A 19,422-nucleotide genomic window follows, 5' to 3' on the forward strand; every position below is an offset into this window, starting at 1 on the left:
AAATGTTCGGCAAACAGCTCCCCCACTGTCATGCAGCCGTCGTGGCTGAATTACTAACCATGGGTGGCGCTTTGGGAGATGGCAGCCTCATGCTGGAGCTCCTTGACCCTTCCCCAAGGCCCTAACGAAGGGCGGTTCCCAGAACGAGCTGCATCTTGCAGGATGAAGTGGCATTCTTGTTAGCGAGCTGTGAATAACGGCTACCGTTTGGTCGCAGGGGGACTGGCCAGGTGAAGGCTGCCTTTTTAGCGTTCACGAGGACACTTCCCGCGGGTGTTCCAGCCACCACGCACACACGCACAGACCCAAAAGGCGCGCATTCGGACCCTCATCGACGCAGGTGGTTGTAGACATTCACCTTCTCAGCCCATGACGCGTCCTGCACACGATTCTGCTGCCGCTCCTGCCGCATCACCGCCATCTCCTTTGCCACCATCTCACGGTAGCGCTTCTCCTCTTCGCGAATGAGGGCGGCGTTCGCGCGCTCCTCCTTGGTGCCGTGCAGCCTCCCGCTCCCGTCCTCCATAAGCGCGTAGTGCACAGAAATGACGCGATCGCGGAACACTTTCTGGTCCATGTCTCGAATAACGCGGTCGCTTGCCTCAAACGTCTTGTACGACAGCACGACAACACCGCGAAAGTTACCGACGGAGTCGCGCAGCATGCGAGGCGGGGCGGCGAACTGGCCAAAGCTCTCGAAGAACCGCGTCACGTCAAACTCCGTGACGCGGTAATCAATGTTGCGCACAACCACCTTGGCACCCACCTCGTGCAAGCCAACCACCACGGCCCCACTCCTCTGTGAGCCCGCAGCACCACCTTGCGCCAGCTCGGTGCTGGCGTGAAAGACGCGCAGCTCCTTATTGAACAACTTGATGCGCGCCCGGTAGAGAGCCTCAAAGCAGTACTTGGCGTCCTCGGCGTTCTCAAAGTCGACATAGCAACGCGAGGCGCGCTGAGGCATGCCGTTGAGGTTCACTTCAGTCGGCCAGCTAATGTTTTGAATGCGCCCGAACTGCAGACACAGCTCGTACACGATGCCCTCATCACAGTGCTCATCTAGGTTGGTAAAGCTGACGCGCCGCAGATCCTCACGCTTGTACGTGGCCATGGTGGAAAGCGGAGGAAGGGGGACTCTCAGACGCAGAGTCGGGGAAAGTGTGGGGCCTGATACGTTCGCTTCGCTCGTGTGCGTATGTTGGCCTCACCACGAAGAGCAAATCAACGTGCGTGGTCGGTGGGGTGAGGGTGAGAGAAGATGAAGAGTTTTAAGTAGCGTTGGTCACCGCGGAAGTGAAGAAACACAGAAGCAAAGAGAGAGAGAGAGAGAAGGCGGGGGGACAAGAGATAGTGGAATGAGGAGATGAAAGGAGGGAGCAGGGCGCGAGCTGTAGGTGCACACCACTCGCACGCACACATACATTCGCGCATTCACTGTGCGCAGCCGCACCCCTCACGTGATGAAACGCGCACACAGAAACACAAGTAGTAAAAGGCGCTTTACACAGTACTCCGCCGACGCTCCTCAGCGGTCACACTACATCACCTTCTGTCGAAGAGCGCCAGTCTTGGGTGCGGAGCCGCTAGTGCTGCTGGGTGTTGGGTATGTGCGCCACACCATCTCCGTCGCTCGATCCACTCGCGGTGGCACTGCAGAAAGTCCAAGGCGGCAGGAGCGATACAAATGGCAGCCCAGAAGCACAGCACCGATCCCCTGCCTGCCATACACGACGCCCCACCCCTTCCTCAAAGGCCGACAAGCACAAAGACGCCAGAGCGAAAAACAAAGAAAAGGCGCGTCGCCCCTGCCCGACGTACACGGCCCACCGCATCCGCAGCGCACACGTGTCCCTACACACCATAACGCGCACCAAATGCCACGCCACGCAAAGCATGAGGAACTCGCAGCCGAGTTTGGCGGTGCCACTCAGTAAGACAGCATGCCCAGGATGTCATCCAGCTCCGCATCCTCAAAGCGGTACAACGACGGGATCAGCTCCACCGCCTCCCTCGTCGTGGTGGGTCGCAGCGTCGTGAGAGCGATAATCTCAAAGGGCTTCATGCGCTCCGTGCGAGACCCAGCTGAAAGGGCAGCGGTGGGCAACGCCGTGCCCTCCGGCGGCAGCACTGTGTAGCCATTTCCGTCAACCTGAAGTCCCGCCAAGTGTGTGTTCGCAAAGCCGCCGCCATAGGCGCGCAGTCGCAGTCGCTTCAAGTGCAGACTGCTCACTACACTCTCCGGGGCGCAGTCTTCCTGCAGGATATCTACTGCCTCACAGCAGGACTGGATTAGCACGCCTTTGATCTTGTCTGTCTCCTCAGCACCGATGCGCTTCTCATGAAGAATACGCGCTACGATGGGAAGGGACAGCGGCTCGGCGTTGTTGAAGACGGGGCCGAGGTTTCCCTCGACGTAGCTCTCCTCCATATGTATGCTTGCGTGCGTGCACAATGTGCGCCTGTCCTCTGCTGCGGCGCACGACTTGGCTACGTTATCGTGTGAGCGTGTGCGGCTTTCTCACCCAAGCCGAAGAACGGGAAAAGGAGGGGTGGGGCGGACAGTGGAGGTGCAGTGTGCTGAAGGGGCAGTTGAAGGAGCACACAGGAGGGGAAGCGCAAGCTTCGATCAGTGCAGTCAATGTGCGCACATTTACCGAAGCAAAAGGACAGCGGCATGGGACGGCGGAGGTGGGAAAGGGAAGAGCAATTCCAAAGTGACCTCGTTCCCAACAGAGGGATAAAGGGTGCACCACGCACCCGCCTCCACACACGCCGACGACGCTGCACGCCCCTGCCCTGATCGGCATTCAGCCTTGTCATTTCGCTTGCTGTTGCTTGTTGCCTTGTCGGTTAGCGGGGGTCTGCCTCTCTCTCTATGCAGGCGAGAAGGACCATCCAACACACAGTCACGCAAGGGACAGAAGGAGAGCACAACAAAACAAAGCGCGGTGATAAGGAGAGCAGAAGAGCAAGCACTGACGCGCTGACCGCTGCTCTTCGTCCCCCCTCCCTCCACACCCTCTCTCCCGCTTTGTCTCCTTCGCCTTGCTTGTGTTGTGGTATCCGTCCACACCTTTACGAGTAGCGCGGGCGGGTAGGGTGTAAAGAGGGCAGATGGATGCGCGTGCCGACTACTATCAGATCAGCGAAAGGCTCCACAGTGGGCGCGTCGCTGTTGTCCCTAACGTATTGGGAAAGGGAGGAGCGGCGGCGAAAAGGGCGGACACAAGGCAGCACCCCAGACGATATGGTCGCTGGGTTGTATGGGAAAGCACGAGGGGGGCGCGGTGGCTCTGCGCCAGTAACGCGACGCTGGTACCTATGGTGGTGCGGCGTGGATGTAGAGAACCTCAGCCGTGGGGCCACGTCCTGTGCAAGCAGAGACACTCGCCCCTGTGCTGACGAGACACGAACAGTGTCCACTGCCTGCCATGCCTGCCACGGCTCGGCTGGGCGCACTGGAAGAAGTGATCTCTCCGACAAGGTGCGATGAGCTCGGATAACTTCTACACCGCCCCTGATCGGGAGCGTCTGAGGTGGATGCGGTGTGTAGCGCTGTTGCTGCGAGGGTATGGGCGACGAGAATGCCCCACCGCGCGGTGTACTGGCTCGTCCGTAGAGCCCAGAAGTGAAGCGCTTCGCAGGCCCGGATGTGGGGCGTGACGTCGGCGACAGGGAAGATGCCCAACGAGTCGCACCGCAACCCGCGAGCAGCCGAAGAGTCGCACTGTTGCGCGCAGCGAGCGCCTCGTTGACCGGACACGGCATACGACCAGCATAGAAGGACGGGTGCGGCGGATAGCGTGGCAGCGGGAGGGTGGCAGCCCCCAACTCAGCGCGTCCACCTTCACCTGCAACAGGCTCCACGTGAGTTGCGTGTGCAGCAGACGTTTCGTCAGTGCAGGAAGCAGGAGCAGGAAACAGTACAACGCCTGACTCACGATTGCGTTCAGCCTGCTCGTCGTCGTCGTTCGGTGGCAACTCCGCACTTGACGAGGGCAGAAGGGGCGAGTTGGCTCGAAGTCCATCGGCTCCATCACGCATCGCATTTCTGTCGGCCGCCACGGCTGCAATGCCGGTTACGGCGACAGCAGACACCAGATGCATCGGCACAGGCGGGGTCGATGGGTGGGTCGGTGCCGCCGTCGCAGCAGGGTAAAAAGCGACGGCCCCCTCCCAGTTGCCGGGATCTGGCAAAATTGGCACTGGAATGCTCGGCGGAAGAAGAGGACCTGAATCCAGTAGTGCGGACAATGGCGCGGTGGTGGTGGCATCACTCCGTTGTTCATGCGTAGCAATGGCGTCTGAGGACACTGGATGATGATGTCTATGTGATGCCCTTTCTGCGCCTGCCGCAACAGTGGTGGCAGGATGAACGGGCACTGCTGTTGAGGGCTTGACCCTGAGCGGGGAGAAGCCCCCATCGGCCGACTCGCTAGCACCTCCCTCGTGCGTCTCCGCGAGGAGCAAGCCATACAGCTGTTGCAGCATCGTGCACTGCGACTGCTCTGCTGGGCTAGCGCAGTTGTGTAGCAAGAAACCGAGCGCGGTGTGGTCTTTGGCGGATGTCAGCACGGACAGGGTGGTCGACTTCGCTGCCTGCCCTGCAACGCGGGTAACTTCACCGGGTTCGGTGGACAGAGGTGGAGGAAGGGGTGTCTGGGTGGCGAGTGGGGTGGGCGCCACTGTGAAACCGCCAGCAGCCCCTTCTTTCTCAGCGCGAATCAGCTCAGTCAATCGCACCAGCTGCGGGAGGTCCGACGCCTTGGCGCCACACTGGTTGATAAGAAGCGACAACATCGCTTGCGGCACCACTGCTCTCTCTCTCTCTCTTTAAGTGTACGTGTGTGGGTCTGTGAGTATAATAGGGCACCGTTGTGCGGTGCGCAGGGACCAGACGACAGGTAGTCGCTCGCTTTCTTCCGCTCACCCGAGAAAGCGAGCGACGGTCTAAGTGGGGTGTCGTGCACTGCCGGAAAAGAAGACACGAGGAGTGGGTTACGGAAGTGGAGAAAGACGGCGTGCCTGTGGAGGAGAAAGGGGAGAGCAAAAAAACAAAACACACAAATCACGAGTAATCTCGACCGCATGTCTGCACACAGAGAGAGACACAGCCCGGCATCGGCGCAGTGGCAAGTAGCGGCACTGGCAATCGTCCTTGTTACACATCACTGTGCACCCGGGTCACCTTCGCGCGTACGGGCGCGTGTGTATGGCCGGCCTCCCACAGTGTTCGCAAGGTAAAGAGCAACGGGTCCCTAAGCGACCTTAAAGAGAACGGAAAAGGGAAACAGGAGCGCCGGGCCTCCCAGTGAGGAAGAATGGCAGCACCGGTGGAGACAGCGATCACGCATCATAGCAGCCAACTTGACCAGTCACATTGTGCTGTGCACGACGCCCGATTGCAGAGCTCAAATACACGAGGTCCACCTTAAAGCGAACGCATAGAGAAGACGCGTAGGTGCAGTCAGAAATGATTCACCGCCGCCCACGCAGCCACCAGTCCACCCCCTGTGCCCCAAGCCTGAGGACATACGCCTCTTTGTCAGTCCTCTGAGTAGTCACTGCAGTCTCCTCTCCCCCTGAGCGTCCGAGTCGTCAGTGCACACCATCATTGCTGGCGCCAAAACAGGCAGAAAACATATGGCACGGACACCGGCACAGACACGCCCATGCAGCATCTAAATCAAGGTGGTCAGTGCGTGTGTGTGCGCCCATGTCATGTAGGGCACTGCGCAAGCGCACTTCTGCGCGAGTCCTCTTTTCTTCACCGTTTCTCTTTCCTGCCGTCCCACGCGCCCGCCCTCGCTTTCCAGTCCGCACACAGGCGTCTAGGAGAGGGGCGGCAGTGAGATGCTGCCGTTCTCCGCGCCCGAACACTCTGCTCCCTCCAACAGCAAGTCTACAAGGGTGAGGTGAGATGCCCAAGGGTCAACACCACTGACCTCAGTCGGCATCGGCGCGGTGGAGAACACATGAGGGTCGGCAATTGCGGCGTAGCCCACCGTCTCTTCCTGTCCTCGCGACTCTCCGGCCTCCCAGCCCCGACGCATAGCGATCGTGGTGGCTGCAGCAGCGCGGCCGGCGAGTGAGCGGTAGAGGTCCACAGCACTACCATCCTGCCACAGGGGCTCACCTAGTAGGCTCTTGCCGGCTACTCCCACGAACTCTGCCATCGACGCCTTCAGGGGCTGTTGCCAGGAATATGTTCCATCGCTCAATGTCGCTCTCTCCTCCTCCTCCTCCGCGCGCTCGGCCATCTCTCGGAGCCACGCAGAATGCGGCTGGGTGATGTCGTCGGTGTTATCTGCATCAGCAGGTTCGGCAGGGTCAGTGATAGAGCCCATGCCTGCCTTGCTCGCCAAAGTGGCCGTGAGCGACACCAAGATGGAGCGCAGCCTATCGGCCGACACCACCGCCGGCGGGGATGGAGAAGTGCTCGAGAACGGCGCCACTGGCGCAACCTCTGTCGTATCAGCCGACTCTGCGACCTCCGGTTTGACATCAGCGGCGGAGTTAGCACAAAGCTGCGCTGATACCGCTACCGAGACAGGTACAGCTACTGGCACAGTCTTCTCCTCCTCCACATGCTGACCCAAGGTTGTTATAGCGGAGTAAGAAGACGGTGCAAACCTCTGCGGCCACGGCGCGTTGGGGGCAGCGTTGCCGCCGCGTCCACTTCCCTCACCCACAGCAGCAGTGCTGCTGGGGCTGGCTCCACCGCCAGGGTCGACGTTAAAACCACCTGGCTTGCCCGGAGTTCTCGGGGTATCACCCTCGTCGCCGGCAACGCCAAAGTACGGAATTACGTGGGCGAAGGAGCACGCGGCATGGTTATGGCAGTTACCCTGACGCCAGTTGAGACACAGCTTCATGGAGGCGTCCAACTTTCCCTCGCGTCGCAGAGCGAAGGCAGCCTCGCTGCCCTGTGTGGGGCTGAGGTCATCCTCGGCTACCTGGATGACCTTGTTTGCCGCTACCTGGACCGCAATGTGGTCCGTGATGCTCGTTGGCTGCAGTAGACTCTTCGTAACATCCACCGCCTTTGATCGCGGCTTGTTGCGGCCCATTTTGCGTTTTTTTTTTTGCGTCGACTACCCCAATCTAGACGTAAGGAGCGCGCGGCTGACTTCTTCTTACCAGCGTGCGCGTGTCTGCAGGTATTCCTCGACTGTCTCTCGCTCCCCCCACCCGCACTTCGGAGGTGTGCGTCGGCAACGTGGCGGAGCGGGCCGCAAACTCCTCGTTTTAGCTTTTCTTATAAGTTTCTCTTTTCTGTTCCCCTTTCTTGTATGGACACGTTGGTGTTCTGCCCCGCAGATGAGAAGGCGTCGAGTCCAGTCGCGCAGTCGGGGTCCCGCTCGCGCCATGATGTTCAGGCAGCAGTGTGAGAAAGGAGAAGGGTGAAAGCAAAGGAGACGGAGTGGCAGTGCGGGATTGTCGGTGTGTACCGTTCACGCACGTGCCCACGTATTGCACCCAGACGACAGGTCACCACCAGAACCAAGAGAGGGGAAAATCGAAAGGCGATGCGCGTCGGCATCAGACAGGGAGAAAACACTGCATGCGCATGCATAGCCTGGCGGTTGCGCAGAGGCCCTTTGCAACGACAGGAAAAAGACACACGCGATGGGCATATGTGAGTATCGAGAAGGTGCGGATGCTACCAGCGACGCAATATAGCGGTCACCCTGCCATTGCATTCCATTTTGTCGACGCAGCAGTCACTTCCGGCATCTTTCCACCGTGGTTAGTGTGCGCAACTCTTAACTAATGCACCGCTACCCAGCAGTGGACAAGCACGCGAGCAAGGTTCGGGTGACCCAGTCCCCCCTCCTCCCCCTCACTCTAACTGCCGTTATCTCGTTGTTCACCTTTTTTTTTCCGTGACGTTGAGTGCTCTGTGTATACGGTTGCGTGTCCTTTAGGTCAATCACCACCACGCCATCACACGCTCCCACACACATCCACACACCATCGCACGTACAAGGGAAAGAAAGAATGCGAGAGGGCCGCCTGAGTAACGTGACAGCGCGTCTCCTCCGGCTCGTGCCAACTCTGCCTTTCCGTCTCCACCTTCTCGTCTCGCGTAACAGGAGCGTCAGGAGCACAGCTCTCCATTACCATCACTTCCATCGCGCCAGCACAGACACACGCAGCGAGGCAGAGAGGGACGGCAGCGCCCATTTTCACCAAAACTGCAACTTTTCCATAGCATATTCACGCACCAAACTCGCTACAGAAGCCCTCTGGCTGCTATTCAGCCAGCTCAATCGGACTCACACACAGACACGTACACGCACTCAGCAGCAACTTACTTGCCCGCCTTCGCTGTGAGGGAACCGGCGTTGCGGTGCGTTCGCGATACCTCGACCCGGTGGCGCAGACGGCGGCCACGACGGATTGACTTCCTCACAAGCGCCGCGTCCCTCTCCATCACCTCCTTCCGATTTGTGTACTCCACCTCCAGATGCGCGCGGATGCCGATCTTCGACACATCGGGGTGGTTGATTCCGTACAGCTGGTCGTACCGCGTCTCCGGCACCTCGTTCATCCACGTGCTGCTGCGCTCGTGGATACTCTTGGTGTCATCGTAGTAAATGTCGCCAGCCCGCACATCATCCATGCGCTCACGCTCCTTCGTCACCGATAGCAACGACTCCAGCGCGTCGCGCTCCCACGGGTGGCGCTCCGTGAAGAAGGCGGGAAGCTCCACCATGGCGGCGCTGGCCATGGTACTGTCTGGCTGCGATGGGTCACGGATGGGAGGCAGCATCTTGGTTGTGTTCTTCATGAGATGCAAGTCGTACATCCACCCGTGGCGGCGGCGGAATTCGATGAAGTCGAACTGCTTGACTGCCCGGCCCCACTCGTAGAAGCGGTTGCGGTAGATGGAAAATTTGCGCAGCGCATCCTCCACCTCATCACGCAGCGGGCCAGAGAGGTGCATCCGCGGAATGCCGAGCTCATCCATCTGCGCCAGCACAATCGGCACCTTCTTCTTCTCCACCGCATGAACGCTGCCGAACCGCTGCAGGCCCTCGGAGGTGGGGGTGTAGGCATGGTCTACCACGCTGCGGAGGTACAGCTCCGCGGTCAGTGGACTCGCGCGTGGAAAGCGGAGGTCAACCAGCTCCTGCCACAGCCCATCACAGCGGTCAAAAAGCCTCGCCTCGCGGTTGCCGAGCAGCAGCGCGTTGTAGCCGCGAATCGTGACGTGCTCTGCGTGACGACTCCGCACAAAACGGAAGACGTCTTCAGCCTCCGCAACGTTGCCCGTGAGCGCCAGCGCCAAAACGACGAGATCGTAGGTGGATGCCGTCGGGCTAATGCCACGGACACCCATGCGATCGTACACAGCGTTTGGAATGGCCTTCACATGTGCGTAGCCACACGTCATGAGGGTGCGCATGAGCGCGTTCGTCAGCTGAGAAGCAGTAGGGGTCGACTCGAGTCGAAAGCTGCCACACTCATGCCCTAGGGCAGACATAGCCATGTCGTACCACCGGTACGCTTCAGCCGCCCGCTCTGCGCCTGCATTATCACCCAGTAGCTTAAAGGTCAACGCAGGGTCACAGGCTGCCTCACTGTGCAGAATGCAGGCGCCGAGGTCACTGGCTCGAAGGGAGCCGATCAGATGAATGTAGTCCATAGCGCGTAACTCTTTGCTCCCATGCATTACATCCACTAGTGCGGCTGCCTCGTTGTGCATGCCACAACTCGCCAGCTGACTGGCAAACGTCAACCTCTCCGGTAACGAGGCGAGCGGCTTCTCCTGATGTTTCGTGTACTGTCGACGAAGGGAGGCGACGTTCTGGTTGTACTGGCGCAGGTACATCTCCCGCTCACGCTTGCGCTGCAACAGCACGACGTGCTGTTGACGCTTCGTGATGCCGCTGTAGTAGTAGACGCCCTCCCATTGGTTCTGTGGCTTGCGCTGCGGAAGGTTGGTGCGGATGTGGTAGTAGGATGGCACCGTCGTCCGTGCCACGTTTTGGCTCAACTGCATCTTGTGAGAGAGAAGACCGCCCGCAGGGGGTGGGGGGCGGCCTCTCCGACCTCTCCGCCACCGGTGTAATGTGCACAAAAGGGTGTGAAAGAGATGCGGTGCTCAGCCACCACCCCCGCGCTTCAAGATCGCGAATACCGCGTGCCACTACGCCAGCAGCGGTTGAAGCAGGAGTAGCGACCAGAGACTCGTGGCGACCACACGCAAAACGAAGGAATGGCGACGCTTCCGGGTGAGATGAAGCCGCACGGTGGATGAACGAATGCGATTGTAAAATGACTCACGTGCCTCGATGAGGAAGGATAGAGAGAGGCGCACACATACACCCCAAACAAGACAGGGATAGCGCGACCTGGCGGCCGCCATCAAACGACACATGTGAAGACGGTCACGCGCAAAAGCCGCGGAAATCGAGCGAGAGAGGGACAGACACAACACAAGATGTAAAAGAGCTAAAGAGTCCCCCTTCATTCTCGCAACGCGGGCATGTCAAGGTGGCAAAGGCTCGAAGCCCCGCGCCTTACGCGCATCCCCTCTTTAGGCGGCGAAGGAGGCGTCATCAGCGGCCGAGGAAGAGAGGGAAAGGACAAACAGAGATAAAAGATGAGTAGTGCGCCTGCGCAGATAGAGAGGGGAAAGGGGTGCACGCGTGCCCCCAGCTCCGTCCCCACCACGGTGTGTTTTCCACGCTATATTGCTCCTTGTGCTCTTGTCCTTTAACTTGCATGTGGAAGTCCTCCAACGGCCTCTTCTTGCAGCTCGTCATTCCACAACAAACAAGCCTACAGGCTTCCACACACAACCAAGGCTCGCCTACCTCGTCCGCACCACGGCTAAACCCTTCCTCTCTAGGACGAACCGCCTGCCGTTGAGTCAGGCCACGCGTCTATAGCAGGGCCGTCGTGACTTCTCTCGTCCTACTTTCGAATATGTGCTGCGCGATCGGTTGCCAGACCGACCAGGATGGACTGCATGCCCTGATCCGAATGGCCTATGTTCAGGGGCCTACTCGGCGGTGGAGGCTCTGGCAGGGATGGGACTACAGCACAGCTAGAGAAGTAGCAACAGGCACACCACCTACACTCCATGTCGTCATTGCCCCTCACTCACCACCACAGGAATCCAAAGCACGGACATGTGCCCGTGCAGAACTGGCCGAGGATGATCGCCTTTCGGTTCGAAAGTTCAGCATCTTGGTCTTTGGGGTGGGATGGTTGCCTCCCAGACAGACAGTGAGCGGGGGGAAGCACCAGCAATGGTAACACACAGAAAGCGGAAGGAACCAGCAGGTAAGGGCGAAGAAGAGCGAGTGGGTGGCCACCACAGCTGCATAGGTGTCCTTGCAATGACGAAAAAAAGAGAGCACCACGCGCATACGCACAACAGGAGTGCTGTGGGGCCATCCCCATGCCATACACAACAGCACCACAAGGCCACCGGTAGAGTCATGAATGCAATGGGCAGCGTGAAAAATGCTTCCATCATGAAACCAAAATATGCCAGAGAAGAAGAAAAAAAGGTAGTAGCCATCCGAAAACATAGGCTGTGGCTGAAGGATAGCGACACAGGGCAAGAGGAGTAGAGAGAGTCACGCAGCAGCAGCAGCAGCAGATGATGATGATAGGGAGGGGAAGGGAATAGACGCGAGCGTGGTCAGAAACAACACAATCAAACACAAGCACGCTTAAACGCACACCGCCACCCTGCCGTCATCGCTACGCCATACCCTGCCCCTGCCACCCACTCTTTACTCGAGAGCGTGCTCACACTCAACAACGAACACGGTTAGACCCAGTCAACACCAACCAAGAAGCAACGCAAATGAGGAATATGTGCAAGAGAGAAGAAAATGAGAGAGGGGACACGTATGATGACAACGGTTCCGCCGAGGCTTGGGTAGAGCAAACGGATAAAGAGAGGAGAAAAGCGTGATGTATAGTGCCGGTACTCCTGCTAGTCGCCTACGCCTCTGCAGCAACCCTTCCACACTGACGAGAACAATTTTCGCTGTGCTCGTGAGTCTCACGTTTTCCTCTACAGAGACGTTTTGGTTAGGACTAGACCCCGTCTCTCACCCCCCACCCATCCACCCACCCACCTCCGTAGTCGAACTTCACTGTGTGGATGTATGAGTTCTTCACTTGGACTGGGCTCAGTTTCGTGTGCATCACACATCGTCGGTGCTCTCAGCGCCGGTGTGCACAAGAAGACTGAGGGAAGATACCCCTGGGTTCTTCGCCTTAGCGCTCTCCGATATGTAGACTACGTAGCTAACTAATGTTGGATGCGTAGGATGGCAGTGCGTATGAGCCCCAGAAAATAGTCCAGCGCCAATCCCGAATCCACCGCAGCGGCTCTTCCACCACAGATGCCGTTAAAACAGCCGATCCCGCGGCGAGCGATGAAGGAAAAAACAGAAAAAAAAAAACAAAAGATGAGAGAAGTTAGTCACCCGCCAGACCGCGTTGCCACGAGCGGGGGACAGCCTTTCAAGTACCTGCCCGCATAGCGGAGACCTCTCAGGCCCGAGTAAAGACAGTGCCGAGTCGTCGGCGACGCGGTGCGTGGCACCTCGAGTGGCGCCCGCAGTCCGCGGCGAGGCTGCGCGGCAGGTCATTCGCCAAGTTTTGCTGTACTGCAATGTTAAAGAGCACCACATCTACGCCCCCTCTGAGAAGTAGAAGCCTATTGGGTGCGCGCGCAGCCGGTTAAGCCAGTGGCCTCTTCCGACTCCGCCGAAGCCGCGGGGCGTCCCCTGTGCTGCCACGATTGCAGACTAACCCGTAACCGGTGCGATGCGCAGTGTCCGGTCTCTGGCGCCCACCAGCCCCTCTGACAGCAGGGACTGCAGACACAGCATCGCAGCTCGGGGCTCTGCGTGTGCCGAGTGCTTCGCTGTGAGGTACCCATGGTTTGTCAGCGGGTCTGCAGCCCGCCCTTGCGGCTGGCCTCCGCCGCTCCCCGCACCTCTGTTTGAGTTGCCGCAGTGCGCAGGGCATCGACCTGCCTCCCCTTTCTGGTCGTCTGTTGAATTGTGGGGCGAAAGAGCTCCGCCGTGTGGTGGTGTTTGAGGTCGTCCTCCGCGGCAGTCGCGCCGCCTGTCATGTTCGGTGCTGCCTCCTCGAGCAGTTGACCATTCAGCTGGGTCAAGCTGCATTGTCGAAGAAAAGAGGGCATTCCACTTGTGCGATGCCGGTGCCATACTCTTCCGCACGGTCGCCGTATAGACGCTACGCTCAAGACCAGCTATGGTAGATAGGCGGCTAAGCGGCTGGAACGCCCACCGTCATGGCACCGAGTTCCGCCACGTGTTCCTCGACATCATCCAAGAAGACGGTGTACGTCATGAGCACCGTCTCGACTGGGGGTGAGCGAGTAAAGCTTCGCACGGTTAATGGAAACTCACTGGAGTCGCTCTTTCGCTCTGTCCTTTTCCAGCTCGCCAAGGAGTGGCGTCCCTCCTCCGTTCCGCCCTCCAATGGGCGCGCTCTGCTGTCTGCCTCAGCCCGGGGCATAGTCGCACACACACCCACACACACACACACACACACAGTCGCCGTTGCTTCTTAGGGCCCTTTTTCACCGTTGCTCTGCAGACTGCCTTCTCTACGTTTACCAGAAACCGAGTCCGCCTTCTCGCGGAATGTCCTCGCGTCGATCACACGTCCTTGTCCCTGAGCTGCTGTAGAGTTTGCATGCGCCTCATGAAGGATTCTTCCGTCCTGACCTGATTGCTTTCCGCCATGGCAGCGCACCGGTGAGACGGAGTGCTTTAAAACGAAGAACAAGGCGGATACATTTTCTCAAACTCTTTGTAAAGCTGATAGTGTTTAGGGGGGGCAGCGGGACTTTACCGCTTCAGTCCCATCCAGCTGTACACATATTGCCCCTCCCCCCTTCACGTAGCCCCAACTTGTCCTCGTCTCTGCCTCATCAACCCTCATCATGAGAACGTAATCGTATGCGTTCCGCTATGCCTGACCCTCGTTCGAGTTCCACGGCGAAGCCTCGCGGCGCTCCAAATCTACGCGGCTGTGCTTTATGGGCTCTTTGCACAGTCGCCTACATACGGGCCTTTACGGGCGCACACGTACGCATAGGCCACACACACACGCACAGTCATACACACGCCGACGTCGGCAGACTTTGCCAGACGAACACGACAAATAGGGGAGGAGGGGGAAGGGGAAGAAGGAAAGGGGGGAAGGGGGGGCATTGGCGGTTAAGCCTCTGTAATATTGAGCTTCACAGACACGCCGGCGCCGAGTGGGTAGTGAATTTGAAGGCGCTCTTTGGTGTCTAGAATGCTCCGCCTCCTCTTCATCCTTTTCACCATGGGATGGAAGCTGAGGAACGCCTCATAGCCGCCACTCTTGACGTAGCGGCTCATGGAGACGTCGATCGTCATGAGCTTGCCGGCACACCAGGTGCCAACCATCCCGCCCTTCATGGGTGTGTGGCCCACCACCATTAAATTGATGTCAATCCTCTCCTCTCTCTTAAGTGCCGCGATGCCGGCAGAGAGAGGACCACAGTCGCCGCTCATGGCCGCTTGCACGATACTGCTGTCCCACAACGGGCTTTGTTTGTCGTGAAAGGGGTTCTTCGCCAAGCTCGTCGACGAAGCCCCCTCAAACCACGCGGCATTGAGTTGGTCGACACCGAGACGGCCATGTACGGCGGTCAGCCCACCATGCACGAACACGATGTCCGAGACTACCGCCACAGCTAAGTTCTCCTCGATCATCATGCGCCCGTAGCGTCCGTCAGGGCCGTAGAGGTAGCGTAAACCGGCACTGCCAGCGGACAGGTTCAGTAGCCGCGGATGCGCGTTTTCCACGGCCCCGGAAAGGGCGAGCAGCTCGTGGTTTCCACTCAGTGTAATGAGTCGACCACCAGAGGCGAGAGCCTGGGGCTTGAGCTCCGAAAGTAGCTGCATCATCTGTGGAACATCGGGACCATGGCCCACGACGTTGCCCAGCTGCACCACAACATCGGTGCACCCCTCCCGCCAGGTGTCCTCATCCTTCACTAGCACATTTGCAGCACGCAGGATGTTGCGTAGGCAGTCAATGTCACCGTTCAGGTCCCCGATGGCGATGATGCGTTGGTTATGCGCACGCAAGATGCCATCGCCGGCTGGGATGCGGGGTGTGGACGGGATACTCTGCGGCGGAGGCACGCGGTGCTTTCTATCCTGGAAGCCAATTGTCGGCGTGTAAAGACCCAGCGGAATGTTGGAGACGACGAATGTGCCGGCGAGGACGAGAGCCAAAACGGTCCAAAAGAGCAGCCCTGACGCCACGCCCTTGCGCGAGTAGGCGCGCGACATAAATCGCTCCACACTGCGCCGCAGCGACATCACAGCGAGAACGCAGAGGGCGCGACGGCGCTGGGAAAGCGGCGAATCAAAAGACAAATGCACTCCGCACTGGCACAAGTGCGCTGTGGAGGGAGGAGGGGGGGGGGCAATGTGATGGTTGATAAAGAATGGGTGTATACACGTGAAACGGTGAGCTATAAATGGTGGGGTGCTGCTCCCACGACTACAATGAGGACAGCGGAGTGGCGGTTACTTTACTCGCAGCATCGTCGGTTAGTTTTGTGGGTTGCTCACTTGAAATAGGGAGGTGGTAAGGAGACGTGGAGTGAAGAGATCGGCAGAGATGCATGCGCGCGTACACGTGGAAAGAGTGATGGGCGGATGTAGCTGGCGTGTGCGAAAAGGGCAAAGGGTAGGGCGATATACCGGGGCGGGTCGTGAGCCGCGCCCCCGCTGCACAGACACCCACACAACACAACACGAAGAGAAGGGTTGGACCGCGGCACGCCAAAGGCCGACTCGGTAACATCTGTAGGGTATGCGACCGCAAAGCCGTGCTTTTCAGCTCAGATGCTTTCCGGCACATAAAGCCTCCAGAGTGCAGAGAAAGGACGAGGAGGCACGCAGCCTACACACACACACACTCCTCCGCTTGCCCCACCTCCCCCACTCTCTCCCCCCCCCCCCTGTGTCTGGGGATGTGGCGGTGTCTTTCCTTCAATATCGTTCATCACCAGCCAGGCACATGCACACACGCACGCATGATTGGAGAAGGGGCACGACAGTATGGCAAGAGAGTCACAACAGCAGTAAGGCCACCCAACGGTAGACTAATAACCCAAACAAGAGAGTAGTACGCAGTAGCGTAGGGAAATACAAAGGAGGACAGAGCGCAGGCGCATGGGCCCACCCCCACATCTAGCGAGTGAGAACACTCATGTCAAGTGCATCCTATCCCTCCTCCCCCTTGTCCCTCTTACTCCCAAGCACCACGCACGCGCCACCTCACTGTTTCACCTCTCATGCGTCTTCAATACCACGCTCTGTAATCAAGTAGCTAACCTGCGCAGGTGGGTGCGAGGGAGCATGGCGCAGCACAAGCTGACGCACACCGTGAGAAAGCGACTTGCGTAGAAGCACGCGGCAATGTGGCGCAGAGGCCCAGGAAAAGCCAAGTGCGGGTACGACCGCGCGAGTCGCTGAGGATGTCGACGCCGTAGCGGAGGTCGTGGGCGAGCGAGCACGTTTGATGGGCGCCAGCGCGCGCTGGCATTGACGGGCAGTCACTGGGACCGCACGCACTTGGTTTGCCACGATAATGCACCAGTTGTGTGTGATGGCAGCGTGCCGGAGCCGCACACCAACTGCCGCTACGGTCGCGTCAGCCTGCGCTTCACCTTGCATGCCCCACTGCCCTGCAACCACTGCAGCCGCGATGGAGTCCAACGCTAACACCACATGGCCCTGGGAGCCGGCCAGTACACGCACGGCGTCAACCAAGCTGGTGCTGCGGGGTTGCTGAGCCTCCTTGCGCGCCATGGTGGTGGAAAAAGTAATCCTCGAGGGCTGAGCAAGCTGCGGATGCGGAAGAGGCTCTAGCAGCCGCAGCACCTCCGCCACCGATGCGACGTGGCGAATCTGCAAGCGTGACAGTACTATCGGTACGGTGCATGTGCTCTCAACGCAGCTCCACACTGTCTCCATCACACAAGACGGCAGCTGCTTTAGGAGTGGGTGAAGCCGCACAGCACGAACTGCACGCCCTACAGCTGCGGTGGCCAGCGGCCCCAGCCGAGAGGTGGGCACGTCCTCAGAAACTAGGTACACTACAGCACAGCGCGCCGCCTCGACAGCATCGCGGTCAAAGGTTTCACCGCACTTTACAGCGGGACTGCTGGAGCCGCACATTTCCGCTACTGTCGCCTTGTGCGCATGGGGCGTGAGGCCTGCGTTGTTGGCCAGAGCCAGGGCTACGGCCTCGTGGCAAACATCGGTGGCGGCTTGCTGCAGGAGACACTGAAGCGCCAGCTGGGTCTTGCCTGCCCCCGCCTCACCGTACACCTCGGTGACCCATCCACTGCGGAAACCCCTGCCACCCAGTGCCTGATCAAGGCCCAGACAGCCAGTCGAACACCAGTAGGGTGGCGCATCGACTGCTGCCATGGCAAATTGAGGCGCATCCGTGCTGCCAACCGCAGCGCGCAGCGGCTGACGGAAAGACGAGGTGGAGCGGAGAAGAGAGAGGGCCGTGCACGTCTGTAGCACACGGCGAGCAGGTGTCCTCGCTACCTGCCTGCCCTCCCGCATATTCCCTCCCAGATGGCGGTTGGCCAGTACAACGCTGGCCGCGTAGCGGATGAGAACTTCCAAGGCCTCGTCCTCTGGAGAAGCAGCGTGCGACGAGGCGTACGCCCCTGACTCGGAGTGTGTCGTCGCAGAATCTGGTGGAGGCATCGGCAGGAGTTGACGACGGTGGCAGCGCAGCGCTGCTCGAAGATTTGGCCCCTCAGCAGTCAGGTACAGGAGAAGTGAATCCACGCTCACCCGCGACCTGGCGCTCTCCAAGTCCGTTGGTGATTCTCCGTGTCCGCGTCGCACACTCGAAACGCCAAGGTCGGCCGCGACACGGTCAACCAACATCTCCAACGCCTCGTGTGTTTGCCTCGTCTCCCATCCTGATGGGAGCAGCGCACCTGGGAGTAGTGAGCTGGGACCACTGCCCTTTGCGGTCGAGGGGGGGAGGGCTGGAGCACACGTGCAGGCAGTAAGGACATCACACAGTACATCCAAAGCGGTAGAGCGGTAAAGCGAGTCCAAAGGTGTGGTGGTGTTGCCCAGGTCCGACGTGGGATCTTCCTCCGGCTCCTCGTCCCCACCGCCTCTACAGGGATGCACGGCCGATAAGGGACATGGTACACAGCCTCCCGCGTCCCTGCGCACGTGTGCAGCAGGCATTAATGCGCTCCTGTGAGCCTGGGGAGAGAAGGAGGGGTGATGGGCACCTCCCTTTCCTCCGCCTCTCGCTGGCTATGTGCTCTGCGCAAAGACACCTCGCGAAAACTGTGAGGCGCCTCGTTACCGATCTTTTCACATAAGTGAGTTTCAGCTGTACTGCTGCTGTACAGCTGAAACCACATCTGTATGAAAGAGGTTTCAAGACACGAGAGAAGCCGTGTGCGCGTGATGCAACGATGAACTACAGCCGAACCGAGTTGATGGTCCGCGCTTACTGGGGTGCTCGGGGAGTGCGCACGCGCATGATTGTGGTCATGGAAGATTTGTGGTAGGAATACGCGGCATAGCCGAAGAGAAGAAGTCATTGAAGAAAATGCCCAAGCGCAGAGGCCGCAAGTGAGAACAGCAGAACGAGTGAGAGAGGTAGGTGCACCACGCACGTGACCAGTTCGTGCGTTCTACAGAACCCCCTGAGGAAGCTGAGGGGCACGTGGACCTGTGAGCACGGAGTCCTGCATGGAAGTGGATAAGGCCATGCACCACCCCATGTTCGTTCACTGCGAACAGCTCTGTACTGCGCCATCCTTCACGCGTGTCATAACTGGGGGAAGAGCACCCGCTCCTCCTCTTCGTGTGTTGCATCTTCGGATTGGGTTGACACCGCGGTGGCGGGAAGCGGGCCAGGGACTACCAGAACAACAGCGGCGGCGGCGTGTGTTGAGAAGTGGACAGGAAGGGAGAGCCAGAGAACAGACAAAACGAGGGGAAAGAGACGACACAACGACGACCAAAAGCCCCCGTCACGAGTAGGAGAAGACGGCAAAGGAGAGCGAGGAAACCACAAGGGGGGAATAACGCCCTCAAAACGCGCACACACGCGCGCACGATAGAGAGAAAATAAACAAAGCAACGACAGCGTTAGAAGAGCATCGCAACGGCAGCAAAAGAGAACGGAGCGAGACAAGTACGCGACCATCAGCCGTAACCACACCACGCATGGGAGGAGCAGCAGAGAGAGGGAAAAGGAGGGAAGCGCGGGTGGCCTTGGGCCCCTCAAAGTATGTGGGAGAAGTGAGGGAGAGGAAACAAACGACATAAAGAGGGAAAAACAGCATCGAAGGTACCACTCGCACAT

At 59.1% G+C, this 19,422-nt stretch overlaps 7 protein-coding genes across 7 annotated transcripts, besides 1 other annotated feature; all 7 read right to left on the reverse strand.

Annotated features, from left to right (window-relative positions):
* Positions 1-328: 328 nt before the first annotated feature.
* Positions 329-1,111, reverse strand: LPMP_290380 (RNA binding protein, putative; the record flags this gene model as incomplete). Its single annotated transcript, XM_010702629.1, has 1 exon — positions 329-1,111. The coding sequence occupies one exon, from the start codon at positions 1,109-1,111 to the stop codon at positions 329-331; it is 783 nt and encodes a 260-aa protein (XP_010700931.1).
* Positions 1,112-1,927: 816 nt separating this feature from the next.
* LPMP_290390 (hypothetical protein) lies at positions 1,928-2,428 on the reverse strand (the record flags this gene model as incomplete). The annotated part of the gene is made up of 1 exon (XM_010702630.1): positions 1,928-2,428. The coding sequence occupies one exon, from the start codon at positions 2,426-2,428 to the stop codon at positions 1,928-1,930; it is 501 nt and encodes a 166-aa protein (XP_010700932.1).
* A 647-nt stretch (positions 2,429-3,075) lies between these two features.
* On the reverse strand, positions 3,076-4,800 carry LPMP_290400 (hypothetical protein; the record flags this gene model as incomplete). The annotated part of the gene is made up of 1 exon (XM_010702631.1): positions 3,076-4,800. The coding sequence occupies one exon, from the start codon at positions 4,798-4,800 to the stop codon at positions 3,076-3,078; it is 1,725 nt and encodes a 574-aa protein (XP_010700933.1).
* Positions 4,801-5,831: 1,031 nt separating this feature from the next.
* On the reverse strand, positions 5,832-7,070 carry LPMP_290410 (hypothetical protein; the record flags this gene model as incomplete). The annotated part of the gene is made up of 1 exon (XM_010702632.1): positions 5,832-7,070. One exon carries the CDS (start codon positions 7,068-7,070, stop codon positions 5,832-5,834), a length of 1,239 nt encoding a protein of 412 aa, XP_010700934.1.
* Positions 7,071-8,314: 1,244 nt separating this feature from the next.
* Positions 8,315-10,009, reverse strand: LPMP_290420 (hypothetical protein; the record flags this gene model as incomplete). Its single annotated transcript, XM_010702633.1, has 1 exon — positions 8,315-10,009. One exon carries the CDS (start codon positions 10,007-10,009, stop codon positions 8,315-8,317), a length of 1,695 nt encoding a protein of 564 aa, XP_010700935.1.
* A 764-nt stretch (positions 10,010-10,773) lies between these two features.
* Positions 10,774-11,234: a repeat region.
* A 2,997-nt stretch (positions 11,235-14,231) lies between these two features.
* LPMP_290430 (metallo-dependent phosphatase-like protein) lies at positions 14,232-15,371 on the reverse strand (the record flags this gene model as incomplete). Its single annotated transcript, XM_010702634.1, has 1 exon — positions 14,232-15,371. One exon carries the CDS (start codon positions 15,369-15,371, stop codon positions 14,232-14,234), a length of 1,140 nt encoding a protein of 379 aa, XP_010700936.1.
* Positions 15,372-16,352: 981 nt separating this feature from the next.
* On the reverse strand, positions 16,353-18,287 carry LPMP_290440 (hypothetical protein; the record flags this gene model as incomplete). The annotated part of the gene is made up of 1 exon (XM_010702635.1): positions 16,353-18,287. The coding sequence occupies one exon, from the start codon at positions 18,285-18,287 to the stop codon at positions 16,353-16,355; it is 1,935 nt and encodes a 644-aa protein (XP_010700937.1).
* Positions 18,288-19,422: the final 1,135 nt, after the last annotated feature.

The sequence above is a fragment of the Leishmania panamensis genome, assembly GCF_000755165.1.
Source record: "Leishmania panamensis strain MHOM/PA/94/PSC-1 chromosome 29 sequence".
Classification (NCBI taxonomy): Eukaryota; Euglenozoa; class Kinetoplastea; order Trypanosomatida; family Trypanosomatidae; genus Leishmania; species Leishmania panamensis.